This window comes from Camelus bactrianus, chromosome 6 (genome assembly GCF_048773025.1).
Source record: "Camelus bactrianus isolate YW-2024 breed Bactrian camel chromosome 6, ASM4877302v1, whole genome shotgun sequence".
Taxonomy (NCBI): domain Eukaryota; kingdom Metazoa; phylum Chordata; class Mammalia; order Artiodactyla; family Camelidae; genus Camelus; species Camelus bactrianus.
Window position 1 is genome coordinate 63,979,592 of NC_133544.1, and position 15,454 is coordinate 63,995,045.

The following is a 15,454-nucleotide window of genomic DNA, read 5'->3' on the forward strand; positions in this document are numbered from 1 at the left end:
CCCTTCACACTGAAGAGAACATGAATCTAAACAGTTACTAAATTAGACAGTTTTTGTCCCTTTCTGTCAACAATTGAAATAGTTATCTTTTTATTTTTAGCCAACATGATGGGTCATAGTGATCTCATCATGGTAGTAATTTGATTTCCCTGATGGCAAATGATGTAGAACAGGGGTTTGCAAACTTTTACCATAATGGATAAAACAGTAAATTTTTTGGCTCTGCAGGCCATTCAGTCTGTGTTGCGACTACTAGACTCTGCCATTTGTAGCATGAAAGAAGCCATTGATAGTACATTTTAAAAATGGGAATTGCTTTGTTCCAACAAGATTTTATTTACAGAAATAGGTGCCTGGATGGATTTGGCTCATGGGACATATTTTGCTGATTCTTGATGTAGAGTATATATCTTTTATAAAGATTCTGATTAAATATTTTGCTCATTTTTAAACTGGGTAACAAGTCTTTTATTGAGACTTTTAAAATGATGTGTTCTTGATTCAGTGAGCACTCTCATTGCCATGTGGTCAGAATCACCCTAATATAATCCGTAACTGCTTGAAAAAAATGAATTTGAAACCCGTGACTTAGAGGAGTACCGAGCAGTAAACATCACTATTGTGACAGGAATGAGCTGCAAAGTGAATTTCATTTTCCAATCATCATAAAGGATGATGGAATAAGCTGTGATATCATGTCAACTACTTTTGCTGATGTTAAGTTTCAAATAAAATCAGACGTCCTTGATGTTAGGTGTGTTCTGAGTGTAGAAGAAAAACAATTTTTTTTGAAGTTATCCATCTCTTGGCTGTTGTAGATAGTATTGTTATCAGCAGTGTGGTGCATGTATGTTCTGAATTAGAGCTTTCTCTGGATATATGCCCAGGAGTGGGATTGCTGGATCATATGCTAACTCTTTAGTCTATTTAAGGAATCCATACTATTTTCCATATTGGCTATTGATAGTACGCTAGATATGGAAGCAACCTAAATGTCCATCAACGGATGACTGGATAAAGAAGCAGTGGTATATTTATACAATGGAATAGTACTCTGCCATAAAAAAGAATAAAATAATGCTATTTGCAGCAACATGAATGGACCTGGAGATTGTCATTCTAACGGAAGTCAGCCAGAAAGAGAAAGAAAAATACCATATGATATCACTTATATTTGGTATCTAAAAAAACAGGGGGATACTATGAACTCATCTATCAAATAGAAACAGACTTACAGACTTAGTAAACAATCTCATGGTTACCAGGAGAAGGGAGTGGGAGGGGATACATTTGGGAGTTTGAGATTTACAAATGTTAGCCACTATATATAAATATAGATTTTAAAAAAGTTTCTGTCAGTACATATATGTAAACTAAAAGAGAGTGCAGTATATTGTATGTATGCATTTACATGTAATATAATGTATATGTGCAGCCAAACTTTAATAACTGTACCTAATAAAACTGAAAATGGAGAAGAGTTTCTTTTGTATAGCACAGGGAACTATGTTCAATATCTTGTAACAACCTTTAATGGAAAATAATATGAAAACAAATATATGCGTGTATGTGCATGACTGGGATACTGTGCTGTACACCAGAGATAGGCACACTGTAACTGACTGGACTTCAACAACAACAAAAAAGAACTTTCAATATAGGTGAGGACTAACAAGCCCTACAAATGAGTGTGGGGCCTCACGGTGAGACTGTGGCTGGAGGGGGCTGAGCCCGCTGAGGGTTTGTGTTCAGGCTGCAGGTGCCTGGGGAGCACTGTGCTCCACAGCACAGAAGTAAGTCGCCGAGTCTGTGGTCTGGGAAGAGGAAATGTTCAAGGAGCTGCGGCGTTCTTTAGCGACTGTCGTGGCACTGAATCTTCCATCATGCTTTGTCCCTGAAGCAACGTAAAACAGGTGGATGAGGCGGCCCCCAGGGTTCTGATGATACCAGTGCACACTGGTCACAGAGCTGGAAAACTTGCACCACAGCGTGGAGGCGGCGCCCTCCTGGAGACTCAGGACTGGAGGACTCTGCTCCACATCCTCCCCTGTCACACCTGATGAGAAACACAGAAACAGTCACAGGTGAGGGTCACTGTAACTCCTCCAAAACCCTGGAAGTGTCCCCGGGGATGATGAGAAGTCTAGAAGGCGTGCCAGAATTGTCAGCTCCCATCCCTCCCCCCTCAACAACACTGCAGCTGCTCAATCCTGCACTTTCCCTATGGGAAAGCCCGAACTCACAGCAAACCTGGGCAAACAAAAGCCCCAGCACAGCGTCCACCAGCCTCTTCATGACGCCTCACCTTCTTGCTGGGATGTTTTCACCATATGATGCATAACTCCACTCCTGGGTGGTGAGTATCATGACTTTTTCCTGCTCCTGTAACCTGTCAGCTCACCCAATGAAACCTGCTCTGGGGACACTCTGTGTCAGGAAGCCCCACCCTCTCCCATCAAGTGAACTGAGAAAGGGCTGGAAAGGGGTAGATTGAGAGTGAGGGGGAAAAGGTGACTTTCAATGGTTTAGACACAATGTTGAACCTGGGAAATGAAATTTCAGATTTGTCCCTGATATAAAAAAAAGCTTTGGTAATAAAAGTGAAAAAATCAGGAAAGTCTAATATCTAGTCTTTGAAATTTTCCTTCTTTTGTTTTGTTTATATGAGTCTCTGTTTGATCCAGGAGTCTCTTCTGAGAGATACGGGTAAAAATAATGACAAAGATACAGATAAAAACAATGACAATAAAGATATATCCTTTACAATCATGAAATTCTAGTGCTTGAATCAGAGAATCAAACAGAGCTATTAATTGAAAAGAATCTTCAGCAGGAAGCAGATTCCTTCTCATGTGCTGGTAAGGACTTAGTTTTTCCTCACACACAATTATTCTCCCCTCTGTACTATTACTAGCTCTCAATTGTGCTTCAAAATTTCTCAAGTCTTTTGTTGAAAAGCATAATTTTACTGAGTAAATATGAAGATCTAATTGATTTATTAGGCAATTCATTAAACGGGCAGCTTCCTTTCCCACCCAGCAGCTAGAAGGGTGCTCTGGGGGCTACAAGGTGGAAGAGTTTTACAAGAAGAAGGATGCTGCAAGAGATCATTAGAAAAAGAAAAGAAAGGATAGTTTTTAGGCCTTCTTTGGGGGAGGGTGAAGGTTTTGTCATGCAGATGGCTCCTCTTCCTCTGGAGGATGGAGAGCTCCCATGGGACATACTACCTCTCTAGTGTTAACCGGAAAATTTCTACTGATTGATTAAGATTACATTTCTGGGGAAAGGTGACACTGCATTTGGGTGAGATGTTAAGTCTAGGTTTGGTATCATGGGCTTTTAGCACAACTGACACCATTTTGAGTCTGCGGCTTTCATTTTAACACTTTCAACAACTATTCTCAACTAGATGCCCTAGGGTAGGCCCTCGGTATAAGAAAAGCTTACAGTGCCTCCTAGAGGCTAAAACCTTAAGAAAGGAATACTTCTGTTATGAAACCAAACTCGAGTTCGTTCACCCAGTGGGCAGCAAAACCAATCTACTGATACCAGATTGTGGTGAAAGAAAGTGCAGCATTTATTTGTGGGGTGCCAGACAAGGGAAATGGGCAGCTCATGCTTGAAAACCCCAAACTCCCTGACGGCTTTCAGGGAAGAGATTTAAAGGCAACATTTGGAGTGGAGTGGAAAAGCTTGTGGCCCTTCTTCTGACTGGCTGATGGTGAGGTAGCAGGGAGATGTTTCAGTGTGAAGGAAAAGCCGGGCTGGTCTAACAAGATAACTCACAAGTCTAGGAATGTGAAGGAGAGGCTGCGCTGGGCTAACAAGATAACTCACAAATCTAAGTATTGGAATACTGATCTGAGTTCTGCTAGACTAACTTGTAAATCTAGGTTAATTAGTGTTGGTTTGCTGTTCATGATTTTTGCTAGCCAGCTGGGTTTTCAAAGATATATATCTGGCTTTGGAATGTTGGTTTGCTGCCTCCCCGCCTCCACTTTTGTGATGATAATGCTGCTAAAGCTGTTCCATGCCTATTGGCCTAATACCCCAAGCTTGTACTTTACCCTATAAAACCTCATGTGCACATCTTGGAGGTGCTCAGAGCTTCGGAGCAGAAGCCCCTCTGAGCCCGCCGGCCTAATACATCTGAGTACTCCAACCCTCCGAGTGGTGCTTGTTTCTTGGCTGGCCTGTTGTTTCTGTAACATCAGGAATCTTAATCATCAGCCTTCTGAGTCCAGCCAGCCTGGAGTCCGGCTGCTAGTGGTCAGCATGCAGTCACCACCCTCCACGTGGGTGGGGGCCTCAGTTTGTGCAAAATAACTCAAGGATTTGTGTCAGATTCTTGTGTATATCCCTTGATGAGAGACTAGGACTCTGTTTTATTGCTGAACTATTGTTTCTTGACTGCTTTCCCTTTGTTTCTGTGTTCCCTCACTTCCCTAATTAGTAACTGCTTGGGTCTTTTTTAGAACTCAAGAAAGGCGTAGCAGACTACAGCATTTTTTTTAATAAAAAAGAAATCATATTTATACTTCAATTAAAAAAAAAACCAAACTAGGGACTTGGAGGGGCTTTTGTACCCAGAATGGTCCTGCAGGATCCTACTTGGTCTCACTTCTCACTCAGCAGATACCCACAGCTCAGCCTGGCTGTCTTTTTCTAGGACTGTACCTGTGAATTAATGTGATGCTACAGAAGTATCCACAAGGATGGAGAGTACCGAGGACTATGAGTCACCCAGTGCCTTTTTATGAAAATAAATTATTTCACACAATAGAATTTCATGTAGTGATATAAAAATAATCCATTTAATTCTTACTTATGAACTTACAAAAAATGAGCCCTCCAATGTGATTCAGCCAGTTTAGCCATATATTTAAGTCTGTCTAAGACCTAAGAAACTGCAAAAATCAATTAGAGTTGTAACCTGCCAATGGCTTATGATATAGTGAGGGAGACAAATATCTTTGTAAATGGCATAAAGGCTTAGAGGATGCCAGACTAAAAGAAAGCCATAAATATTACATGAACATCAAGGCAGTAACAGTTACTTCCGGACTGTATTACAGGAGACCACTCAGTGGATGACAGGCCTTCTGTTGAAGTGACAACACTGGATAGTAGCAAAGTGAGAATGGGTGATCTTTGAAAGGGGCTTGTTTATTTTATTTGGGGATTGGGGGGTAATTAGGTTTACTTACTTATTATTAATGTATTTATTTTAGAAAAGGTGCTGGGATTGAACCCAGGACCTTGTGCATGCCAAGCATGTGCTCTTCCACTTGAGCTATGCCCTACCCCCTTGTTCATTTTAAATACGAGGAACAGGGAAGACGAGCAAGTATGTGGACAGGGCCACCCATCACACACACACACACACACACACACACACAGAAGTGTACTAAAGAACATGGGGTATCTCTGTCACTTAAGTCTGGGCACAGTCTGTAACCTTAAACAACTAACACCATTCAGGTTCAAGCAAAATGCTTATCCACGTACCATAACAGTTGTCCTTGAAATTGCATTTGAATATCTGAAAATTTGTGGATTGTGCTGGTGCTGACATAGAAGGCCAACTCTTATTTGGAATCTGGGTGAGTTTTAGGGAACAGAAAACAAAAATTAATTATCCAACCTAACTGTTCCTCTCAGATGTCACGGATGCAATGGATTCTTTCATAATGAAAGTGTTTCCCAGGAGTCCTGAGGATCCATTATTTAAATTCTCATGTGTTCTCGTCTGTGGTTCTGAAGGATGCTCGTAAGTCAGCACAGTATTCACAGCAGTGGCTCGTGTTGCTGGGATGCTCTGCTGTATTAAGCATTATTACTTTTAAATTATATATATTTACTCTAAACTGAACCTACCTGAAGAGTGATATTTGCTTTAACATTAGGAGGGCATTGAAACTAGAGTTTTAAATGGCTTAATTTGTATTAAAAATCTGTAACTTTAAAATAAATTTTAAATAAAATTTCAGTTTTAAGTATATTTAAAAATCTGTTTATTACTATTGTTATTTGTATCTTGTTTTTGGCTTTAGTAGATTATTTTAAAGGAAAAATAAGTTTTTGAAAACATATGAAAATAATTTTAGCTTGTGCCCTTGTCTCAGACTCTATATACAATAATGATTCTCTGTAGAATGATTTGGATGTCAAAGCGATGGAGAATGAGGGCCTGTATATTTCACTGAAGTAAGAAGTGAACTGATCTGCAGACACGGAAGCTCAGGAGGACAGTTCAAGAATGTTGCAAATGTTTAGTGAAGAGACTGTGAGAGATAGTGCAGACAAATAAGTAAAGATGACTGAGAAATCACTAATTATTACAGAGCCCCCTGTGAGTATTAAAGAATTGAATTAAAAGGGAGAAAAAGGATAGAGGTAGCCTGGCTGAGTCTGACTCAGAATCACCAATCCCAAGATTCCACGTGGAATTTTGGGGTGACATCGTATTTAACTTAGAATGATTGTTACTCGGGACCGCTGGTTAAAGGATTTTTTCCGTCATACTATATTGTCTTGGAGAGGTCCTCTCATATACATCCTTAAATGCCAGCTCTAATTAAGTGCATCAGCCCCAAATGCTTTAATCAAAGAGCTAAAGTCCTTTAAGGAAAGAAGCCTATCTGAATGCCTGTAAAATAGACTGGAGATAACACAGTTAGAAATAAACAATTGTCCTGGGTTTTCTGATAGCTTGTGAAATGAGAGTAATGCTGTAAGTCAAATTCTCTGACTTGCCTCATATCAACTCACATGGCCCACCTCAAGCCATCTCAGTCCATCACTATTTCAAACAACGTGGGAGCAAGTAGCTCCTTCCAGCTTGTTGAAGATCAGACAGCCTCATTCCCTCTGGAATCCTGACTCTAGAGGATAAAAATTCCAAACTTCAGAAAACTTCCCTTTGCAAAATGGAAAAAAAAAAAAAAAAGGAAAGAAAAGAAAAAGGGAAAAAAGGGAAGAAAAAAGAAGAGATAAGGAAAGATGAAAATGAAAAGAATCTGAGATGCCCATAGGAAAAAAACACTTTCCGGATTCTGAATTCTCTGTGCTGTTTGCCCTCACAGAATATGCTCAGGCTGAGCCCCTGAGTCTTTCAGGCTACAATGTCACAGGAGGTTTGTGTTCAGCTCCCCCCGCAGACTCAGGCACTGTGTTACTCAGAGCACAGAAGTACTCTGCTGAGTCGCTCCAATGGGCTGACGTTTTCTTCAGGTGGAAGGAGCTTTCATTCCTCCTAAATTCAGCCTCAAAACCTTTGATGCCTGAAACAAGGCCATTTCCAGACGTGTACTTCAGGAGAAGCTGGAGTCCTTGGTTGGGGTACTGCACGTACCAGAAGAGAGTCGGTTGATAAGAGGATGAGTAGTTGCACCTCAGCTCCAGGCGGGCTCCTTCAGGGACAGTGATGCCGTGCCTGTCAGGCTGGGTCACTGACTGAGCTGCGGCTCCTCCTGAAACATCAATGCTGTATCAATGAACTCAGCTAAAACAGAAAGTCTCTATTCAAAGTCAGGACAGAACAATGTTCCATGTGTGGACAAGGGACTAAAATGGAATAGTACTCACCCAGGAACAGGAGCACCTCCAGCATCAAGGTGAACACCAAGATCATGGTGGAGCACTGAAGAGGCAGTGAACTCCTTTCTGGCAGATTCTCCACAAACAAAAGTCTGATGACTGGTGGACTCGAACCCAAGTTGCTCTGAGTTTGAGAAATGACAGGGGATTTAGATTTCCTCTTCTTATGGACTCTACAGTGAGTGTTAGGAAGAGAGGCCGACTTAACAGTACTGCCTGCCCCTGGAGTCTAAAACGCTTTACCCATCACTGTGCAAGAAATGTTGTTAGAACATCTCTTTAAACTGTGGGGAAGGAAGCTTTTTATGAGCTTGTTCTGATCTTTTTCAGAAAAGCCATTTCCAATTTAGGCAGCAGCACCCTCCAGGGGCCAAACAGAGAGTTAAGGAGAAGTTCACAATGTTTGTGACCTTCCCCATCTCCTCCCTGCCCTTCTGTGGTTGAATTCCAAAGCATTATGGTTATGTACAGAAGAGAATATATGTTTTTTAGGCCCTGAAACCCATTCAATTGGGCTTTTTAAAACAGCACAGAATTTTGAATAAAAATTGAATACAAAATAATTTTTAGAATGAGAAATAAAATTACAACTAGTTACATTTTTCAATTTCCAGATTTAACTAGAAGCCAAAAGGAAATAACCCAATATTTTTCAACTGCTAAAAGAGAAGAGCCATCAATCCAGAGTGATGTACATATAAAATTACCCTGCAGGAATAAAGGGAAAATTGAGACATTGTCAGATGAAGGAAAACTAAGAACATTTGTCACCAGTAGACCTATCCTAAAAGGATGTTTAAAGGACGTTCTCTAAACAGAAAAAAAGTGATAAAGGAAGGAATCTTGAAACAACGGGAAAGGAAGAAAGAACATAATTAGCAAAAATATGGGTAAATTCAGTAGAGTTTTCTCTTCCTCTTGAGTTTTCTAAATTATATTTGATTGATCAAATCAAAATCATAACCCTATCTAATGAGGTTCTAAACACACTTGGGAAAATACTAAAGAAAATTATGTTATGAATAGGGGAGAATAAGTGGGTGTAAAGGGAAGCGGTGTTTTTATGTTTCATTCAAATTGGTGAAATGATATTACTAAGAGAATATTATGTATATATAATGGAATAACTAGAGCAACCATTTTTTAAACTATATAATAAGACGCATCTAAAACACCAGAGATAAATTGAAATATAATTCTAAAAAATGTCAAATAACTCACAGGATGTCAGAAGAAAAAATCTCAGGGAACAAAAAACAGTGAGAACAAAAAAAAATCAAATAAAATGGAAGATTAAGCCCTAAAATATCAATGACATTAAATGCAAATTATCTACATACACAAACTAGAGATGGATCTGTATACATCAATAAAATGACAAGTTAGACAAAAAGTGCATTTAAAAATGTGACCCAACTACAGCTGACTACAAGAAACTCATTTCAAATAAGACACAGGCATCTTGAAAGGAAAAGGATGGGAAAAGATAGATCATGCAACCACTAATCAAAGGAAAGCAGTAATGGCTATATTATATCAGGTAAAGTAGATAGATTTCTGAAAGAAGGAAATGACCAGAGACAGAGAGGAGCATTATATACTGATGAGAAGATAAATTACCAAGAAGACATAACAATGCTAAATGTGTATGCACCAGCTAACGGAGCTGAAAATAAGCTCAAAAATATTGATAGAACTAAAAAGAAAAACAGACAAATCTAGAGAGAGTTATAGTTGGACACTCCCATACCCCGCTCTCCACAACTGGCGGAGCAATTCCCCGGAAAATCAGCAAGGGTATCACCACCAAGCATGGTCCATTTTGAGTTCATCTTTATTATGCATATTTAAAAGATTTTTTTAAAAGAGGAAATGCCATTATCTGTGCCTTAAGCTTTTCCTGCTTGCTGTGATCAAGTAACAAGCTCAAAGCAACACTTCCCATAGAAGAGTGAAAAATCCTTTTATCCTTTGAGCCTGAAAATTTCCCTCTCATACTGATTATAATTTCTCTACCTACAAAGTAAAGTTAAAAATATAGCACCCAAACCAAACCCTTCTCAACTCATCAGCTTCTGGAATCCTCTGTCGTGAATTACAGGGCAATGTTTTCTAGTATAGATTTGGAAAATGGTTACATCTATCTTACAGTCAAAGATAACTGTAATCTTTTCTGATGTTCACAGTCTTAAACTTTAAAATTCTCCGAGAAAAATGCCTATCCATCTGTAAGTCATCAAACTGAACCAAAAGTGAGATTTTCCTTCCTTGTCTGTAACTTCTTTACTATAATTGAGCATGTGTTTCTTAAAGAAGAGAATATTCTCTACAAATTGTCCCAAGAATGAAAATCCCCTCATTTTGTTACTACTTTTTGCTGAAATTACATGATTCCATCTAACTTTTATTCACAGTCACCATCCCAAGGTCAAATTGCTCATTTCCCCCAAGATGAAGTGACTCTCCTTCCCGCTGGCCCCAGGGCAGAGCCCTGACTGTGTGCTCATAGGAGGATTCTGAAAGGGCCAATGTTACAACTGGGGATAAAACTGTCTAACAGTTTTCTTAAGGATAGAGAATTCAGGAGCTTACAAGTGCCCTTGATTGAAGTAATTCACTCTTTGGAACCAGAATCAGAAAATTAGAAAAACAAGCACATTGGGTTTTTCTGTCTTAGGGTTTAAGATTCCCAGTAGTAGGAAGTATCCACCCCAAGCCCAGGTCACTAGACATGAAAGAAAAAAATATACAAGGAGTCAGAGCAAGTCATGGGAATGGTAAAGGTAAAGGACAACAGATAGTTTGACCCCATCTGACTGGATCACGGACAGTATCTAGCGTATGGAGAGTATCTACTGTACTTTGTGCCCCAGACATGAGGATGGAAAGGAAAAGTATTAGGGCTCAAAGAGAACTAAGTTAGCTGTGAGTTTGTTTCAGCCTGTACCACTGCCTGCCGCTCCATCCACTACCATCCTTAGCTTTACAGGGCTCCTATCTCTAGCCACAGGAAGTAAATATTTAAGGCTGAAATTCTAAGATAAAAGCTCTAGAAGTGAAAACAGAAAAGCAACAATCCAGCGGGGGATGTCATCACCAGCTGAAATCTAGAAGAATCGGCATGCGCCAATAGAAGAATTCCAAGTCCACAAGAAAATGAGTTATATACCGTCCTACAGACTCAAGTAATAAATGACTGTCAATGCCAGTAAGAGGGAGATCATCTAAATTGCAAACCCGGAAATAGTGGCATATGAGGAAAATCTGTACCAACAGGAAGGGGAATGATGGCACATGCAAACAGAAGGCATGTTCTCATGGTGATGAGACATGGCCAGATGCAAGAATAACTGATCCATAATTATCTAGCAGCATGCAAAGGGTAGAAGCTCTGTATGTGTTGATGGTATGTATCAATTAATTAATTCTTCTTCGATCCACAAATATTTAATGTGCAACCACTCTGTGCCACGGACTGTGTAATATGCAATGCAAACCTGCTGCCTGGCCCTATGGCGCTCGCAGTGATAGGCACAACAGGAATTTTTAAGTCTATATGTAAGTATTGATATCAGTGTAGGTATGTGAAAACATATTAATTGCAAAAAACATTAATTGCAACAGTCCCTTTTGTCTTGGATTTTGGAGAGAGATTTCAATACATGAGAACACGTGAAGAGAGACCACAAACAAACATGTTTGGAGATGCTTGCAAAACATACACGAAGCCCTTTTGTTTTGTTTTCCTTAGCCTATTATCCATAGTGACGATACATCAGAAAACTGATGATTCACAGAGGAGTCAGAGAGAATAGGAGTGAAGCTGTCGTGGTGTGTCTTTTTCAATCTTCCTCAAGCTAAGTTAGGGAAGATTCAAAAGATTGGCTCAAAGAGTTTGAAACGAGTCCCTGGAGTCCGAAGAACCATTAAGGCAGATACGTAAATAAACTGTGATATATTCACGCAACAATGAGAATAAACCAACTAAACTGCACAAAACATGTATGAATCTTAGAAACATAATACTGAGAAGAAACTGTATCAAGAAAAAAATCCAAACTATATTATCCTATTTGTACAGTGTTCAAAAATGGACAAAGCCAATCTATCCATGGGATTGTGGTTTCCCTGGAAGGATGGCAGTGACCAGGAGGAGACACACGGGGGCTTCCTGAGAACAAGGCTACAAACAAGACAGAGTGGCAGAGTCAGTCTGCCTCTGGGAGGTCCTAAATCTTCCAACGAAGCTTCCTAAAGCCCCTTTCTCAACAGCAGCACAGACGGGGGTGCAGCAGGGCAAACGTCAACGGCAGCAGCACAGGCTGCAACAGGGAGCCATTTAGGCTTGTGATCGTTCAGGTTTTATACCTTTGCTGATCGCGTTCCTAGAGATCCTGCATTAGTTAATTCCCATTTCCAATCAGGTATATCCCGGGTCCATAAATTCTGGGGTTTTTTTAATTTTTAGTTTTTATTGAAGTATAGTCAGTTTACAATGTTGTGTCTATTTTTGGTGTACCGTATAATGCTTCAGTCATTCATGTACCCACATATATTCCTTTTCATATTCTTTGTCACTACAGGTTACTACAAGATGTGGAATACAGTTCCCCCAAATCCTGGTTTATTTGCAATGAATAATCTAGAAATACCCTGTGTGCCCTGCTAAGGTCATTCTGGATAAGAACTTAGTACAGAATAACCCCGAAAAATTCCTCTTTATCTTTCAAGTATAAATGTAATTACTATGTCCACAAAGACGTCAGCTCAGGTGACCTCAAAGGAGGCACAAAGCAAGTTATGGGCACACAATGCTCTCCTTCCCAATGGCATTTATTTACTTATAGGCAAAATATTCTAAAGATGATATTAGAAGAATTAGAGATATGAGATGATCAAGAAATTTTAAAATAGCTGTTGTGGTGAGACATGTCAGTGATGAAGGAAACAGGATGTGATTTGGGGGATGTTAGGGATCAAGTAGCGATTAGGGACCATGACTTCACACTGGCGCCAGTTTGCGCCACCTTAGGCCACCTTCTCCAAAATGCCTTAGAAGCATCTTCATGCTTCAGAAGTACAAATAGATTGAAGTAAACATTAAACAAGATGGATAATTGAATATTTTAGGTCCTGTGCTTTTAATTTTTTTGCTGAATGTTGAGAATCCTCTTTTGAGTCTCTCTCACCGATAGTTTCCTGCGCCACACTCTAGGCCACATTTTTCTTGTTTCAATTCTTTCATCTACATCCTTGTAAACTGCTTATATCCATTTTCTTCATTAAAAGTTGTCTCTGGAAGACTTGAGTTACGTTCTTCCAATATGTGTGTTTTACAAAATTTAACTGTTTAACTAGTTAATTTCCTGATGACTTGGCTACATCATTCTGTTGTTTCTCTCTCTCTCTCTATTTCTCTCTCTCTCACTCTCGCACACACACACACTCATGCTTTCTTTTCTGGAAAATTGTCCTGTATTGGGATCATTGTTATTTGTACAGTAGGGGCAGAAAATCCTTATACAAGGAGGACTGTCTTCCTTTTTGGAATTCCAGATGGAGACAAATCCACTAGGGTAACTCCCACCTAATATTATCCAACAGCAGCACAGAGACATTGCTGTTTTAGATGTTATGTGACAGCTATTCTGCACGTATTTGGTGCAAAATTGTCTGAAACTGAGGCCATCTGGAGTCATTAGAAGCTAAAGTGTAAGTAAAGGCCTTCATATAAGTAAATATGCATCAGTATTTGTGCAGTGAACCTAAAAGTCTAACAGTTCAGGTGTATATTTGGCCAAATAGTACTGAATTTAAAAATATGTAATCACCATAAAAAAGTTTAAAAAATACTTTGCCAAATGATCTACTTCAAGATAAAGAAGTGAAACTAAAGATGCTTTAGATGAATGACACTATGTATCAGAGAGAGATTCCCTGAGCTACACAGATCGCATTTCCCTTAGCATGAATTTTCCACTTCTAACCCCCCTTCCCCCAATGGCACAGCCTCTGCCCTCTTCTGTCCACGGTGCGATTCTCAACCAGGTGTTCATAGCTGGGGGATCACGTTGAGACCTGAGGTTTCTGTGGGGCTCCCACAGGCATCCACATCACTGTGGTCGTTCAGAGCACAGAAATACACCGCTGAGTCCCCGAGCTCCAAGGCTGTGATGGTGAGGCTGATGGAACTGGCCGATTTCTGGAAGTTCAAAAAATATCGACCCTCAGTTGTATTTCGCTCATTGTAAGACTCCTGATGAATGAGGAAAAGCATTTCCCCGCTTGCTGCTTGTTTGTACCAGAGTAAATAATAACTGTAACCTTTAGCTTCATATACACAGTCCAAGGTGGCCGCCTCCTCCTCCGGCCTAGAAATTGCTGGCTGGTCTTGAGTTACCTTCTGGGCTTTGACAGATCCTGGAGGGGAAAAAAATTTATATATACATATACATGATTGCATACATACATACATATATATATTTACAGAGAGAGAGAGACTACAGGGTGCAATATTTGAAAGCAAGATTTTTCTAGTGCAAACTTACTATTGATTGCTGTTAGACGTGTGCAGCTGGACAAATGTCAATCAGGAGAGTTGCTTTGATAACATTAAGCACAAAGACAAAGGGAAAAAATACATATATATATAGAGAGAGAGAGAGAAAGAATTCGGTTGATTCTCCTGGTGGTACCCAGCAGACTGTATGGAGCAGATGTAGGACTAAGAGTTCTGAATCCACCACCAATCCCACTACTCAGCTCTCCTAGACCCCACCAGAAATAGTGAGCTGCCCTGCGCCCAGCGTGGGAGCCGAGAGGAGCCTGAGACTGCCCGCGGCCATCCTTACCAGCCTTACCAAGGCAGACGGACGCTATGACAACTCTCAGCAGCCCAGGGAACCGCATGTCGGAAGCTCTTCCTCTGAGGGAAATGGGTTGTGTTCTCTCTCAAATTCAGGTCTAAATGCCTGGCCTGTGTCTGACAGGGCGCGTGCCCAGTCACTGAGCTGTGAGATGCTTTGCACCGGAACAGGAAATGAAACTTGCTGGTCTCCGGTTGCCTGTGTCATGGCGTAGCGTGTTGACATGGTTGATTATTCTAACCTACCTCTTTAGACTTATTGTAATTAGATTGACAACAGATATGTCAGAGCTGCAATCTACCTTTTGCCATATGCAGCCAGGGGATCTAAGGTGGACTTAAAGTTACATGACACATAAAATTTATTATGATTATGGTGACTTTTGAGAACAAATGGTCACCCATGATTTTCTATGCTTTTTTTTTTTGATCTGCAGCCAAAATCTACAATGATTTAAGCTCACAAATTTATTATCTTCCAGGCAGGAAGATAAAACTGTTCACTCTCAATCATCGTAACTTTTCTTCCTACATTCCAAGGCATTGGTTTCTGGGGAGACTTACACCGGATAAAAAGGTCTGTGTCTGCTTAATACTATCAAAGCAACTTTGCTGATTGACAACATTTGTCTGGCTGCACATGTCTAACAGCAGTCAACAGTAAGTCTGCTAGAAAAATCTTGCTTTCAAATATTGCCCCCTATAGTCAAAATGAGTATAATATTGCCAGACCCTGCATTCTTACTCCCTTATATCAAAATTGTAGCCATTAGAAAATTGCAAATGCCTCTTCAGCCCACTGCGGCAGCTCTGGCGCAAAGGCTCTCACTGAGAGCAGCAGCTCAACAGCTGTAGGTCTCAGCCACATGGAGGTGGGTGTCTGATGTGCTTGGCAGCCATGTGCTGATTTCCGATTGTGATTCAGCTTATGCACCTTTTAATCATCTGTTTCTTTTTGCTTCCATAGGTTAAAATATGAAGGATTTCTAA

General features: G+C 40.2%; 3 gene segments (V, D, J or C); all 3 read right to left on the reverse strand.

The window, feature by feature from the left end:
• Positions 1–1,298: 1,298 nt before the first annotated feature.
• LOC141577939 (T cell receptor alpha variable 22-like) lies at positions 1,299–2,550 on the reverse strand. The segment is given in 2 exon segments: positions 1,299–2,056; positions 2,244–2,550. Coding segments are annotated over 2 exon segments (360 nt in total).
• A 2,209-nt stretch (positions 2,551–4,759) lies between these two features.
• Positions 4,760–9,455, reverse strand: LOC141573271 (T cell receptor alpha variable 8-2-like). The segment is given in 2 exon segments: positions 4,760–7,472; positions 7,588–9,455. Coding segments are annotated over 2 exon segments (399 nt in total).
• Positions 9,456–13,404: 3,949 nt separating this feature from the next.
• LOC141577937 (T cell receptor alpha variable 19-like) lies at positions 13,405–14,614 on the reverse strand. The segment is given in 2 exon segments: positions 13,405–14,019; positions 14,460–14,614. Coding segments are annotated over 2 exon segments (417 nt in total).
• Positions 14,615–15,454: the final 840 nt, after the last annotated feature.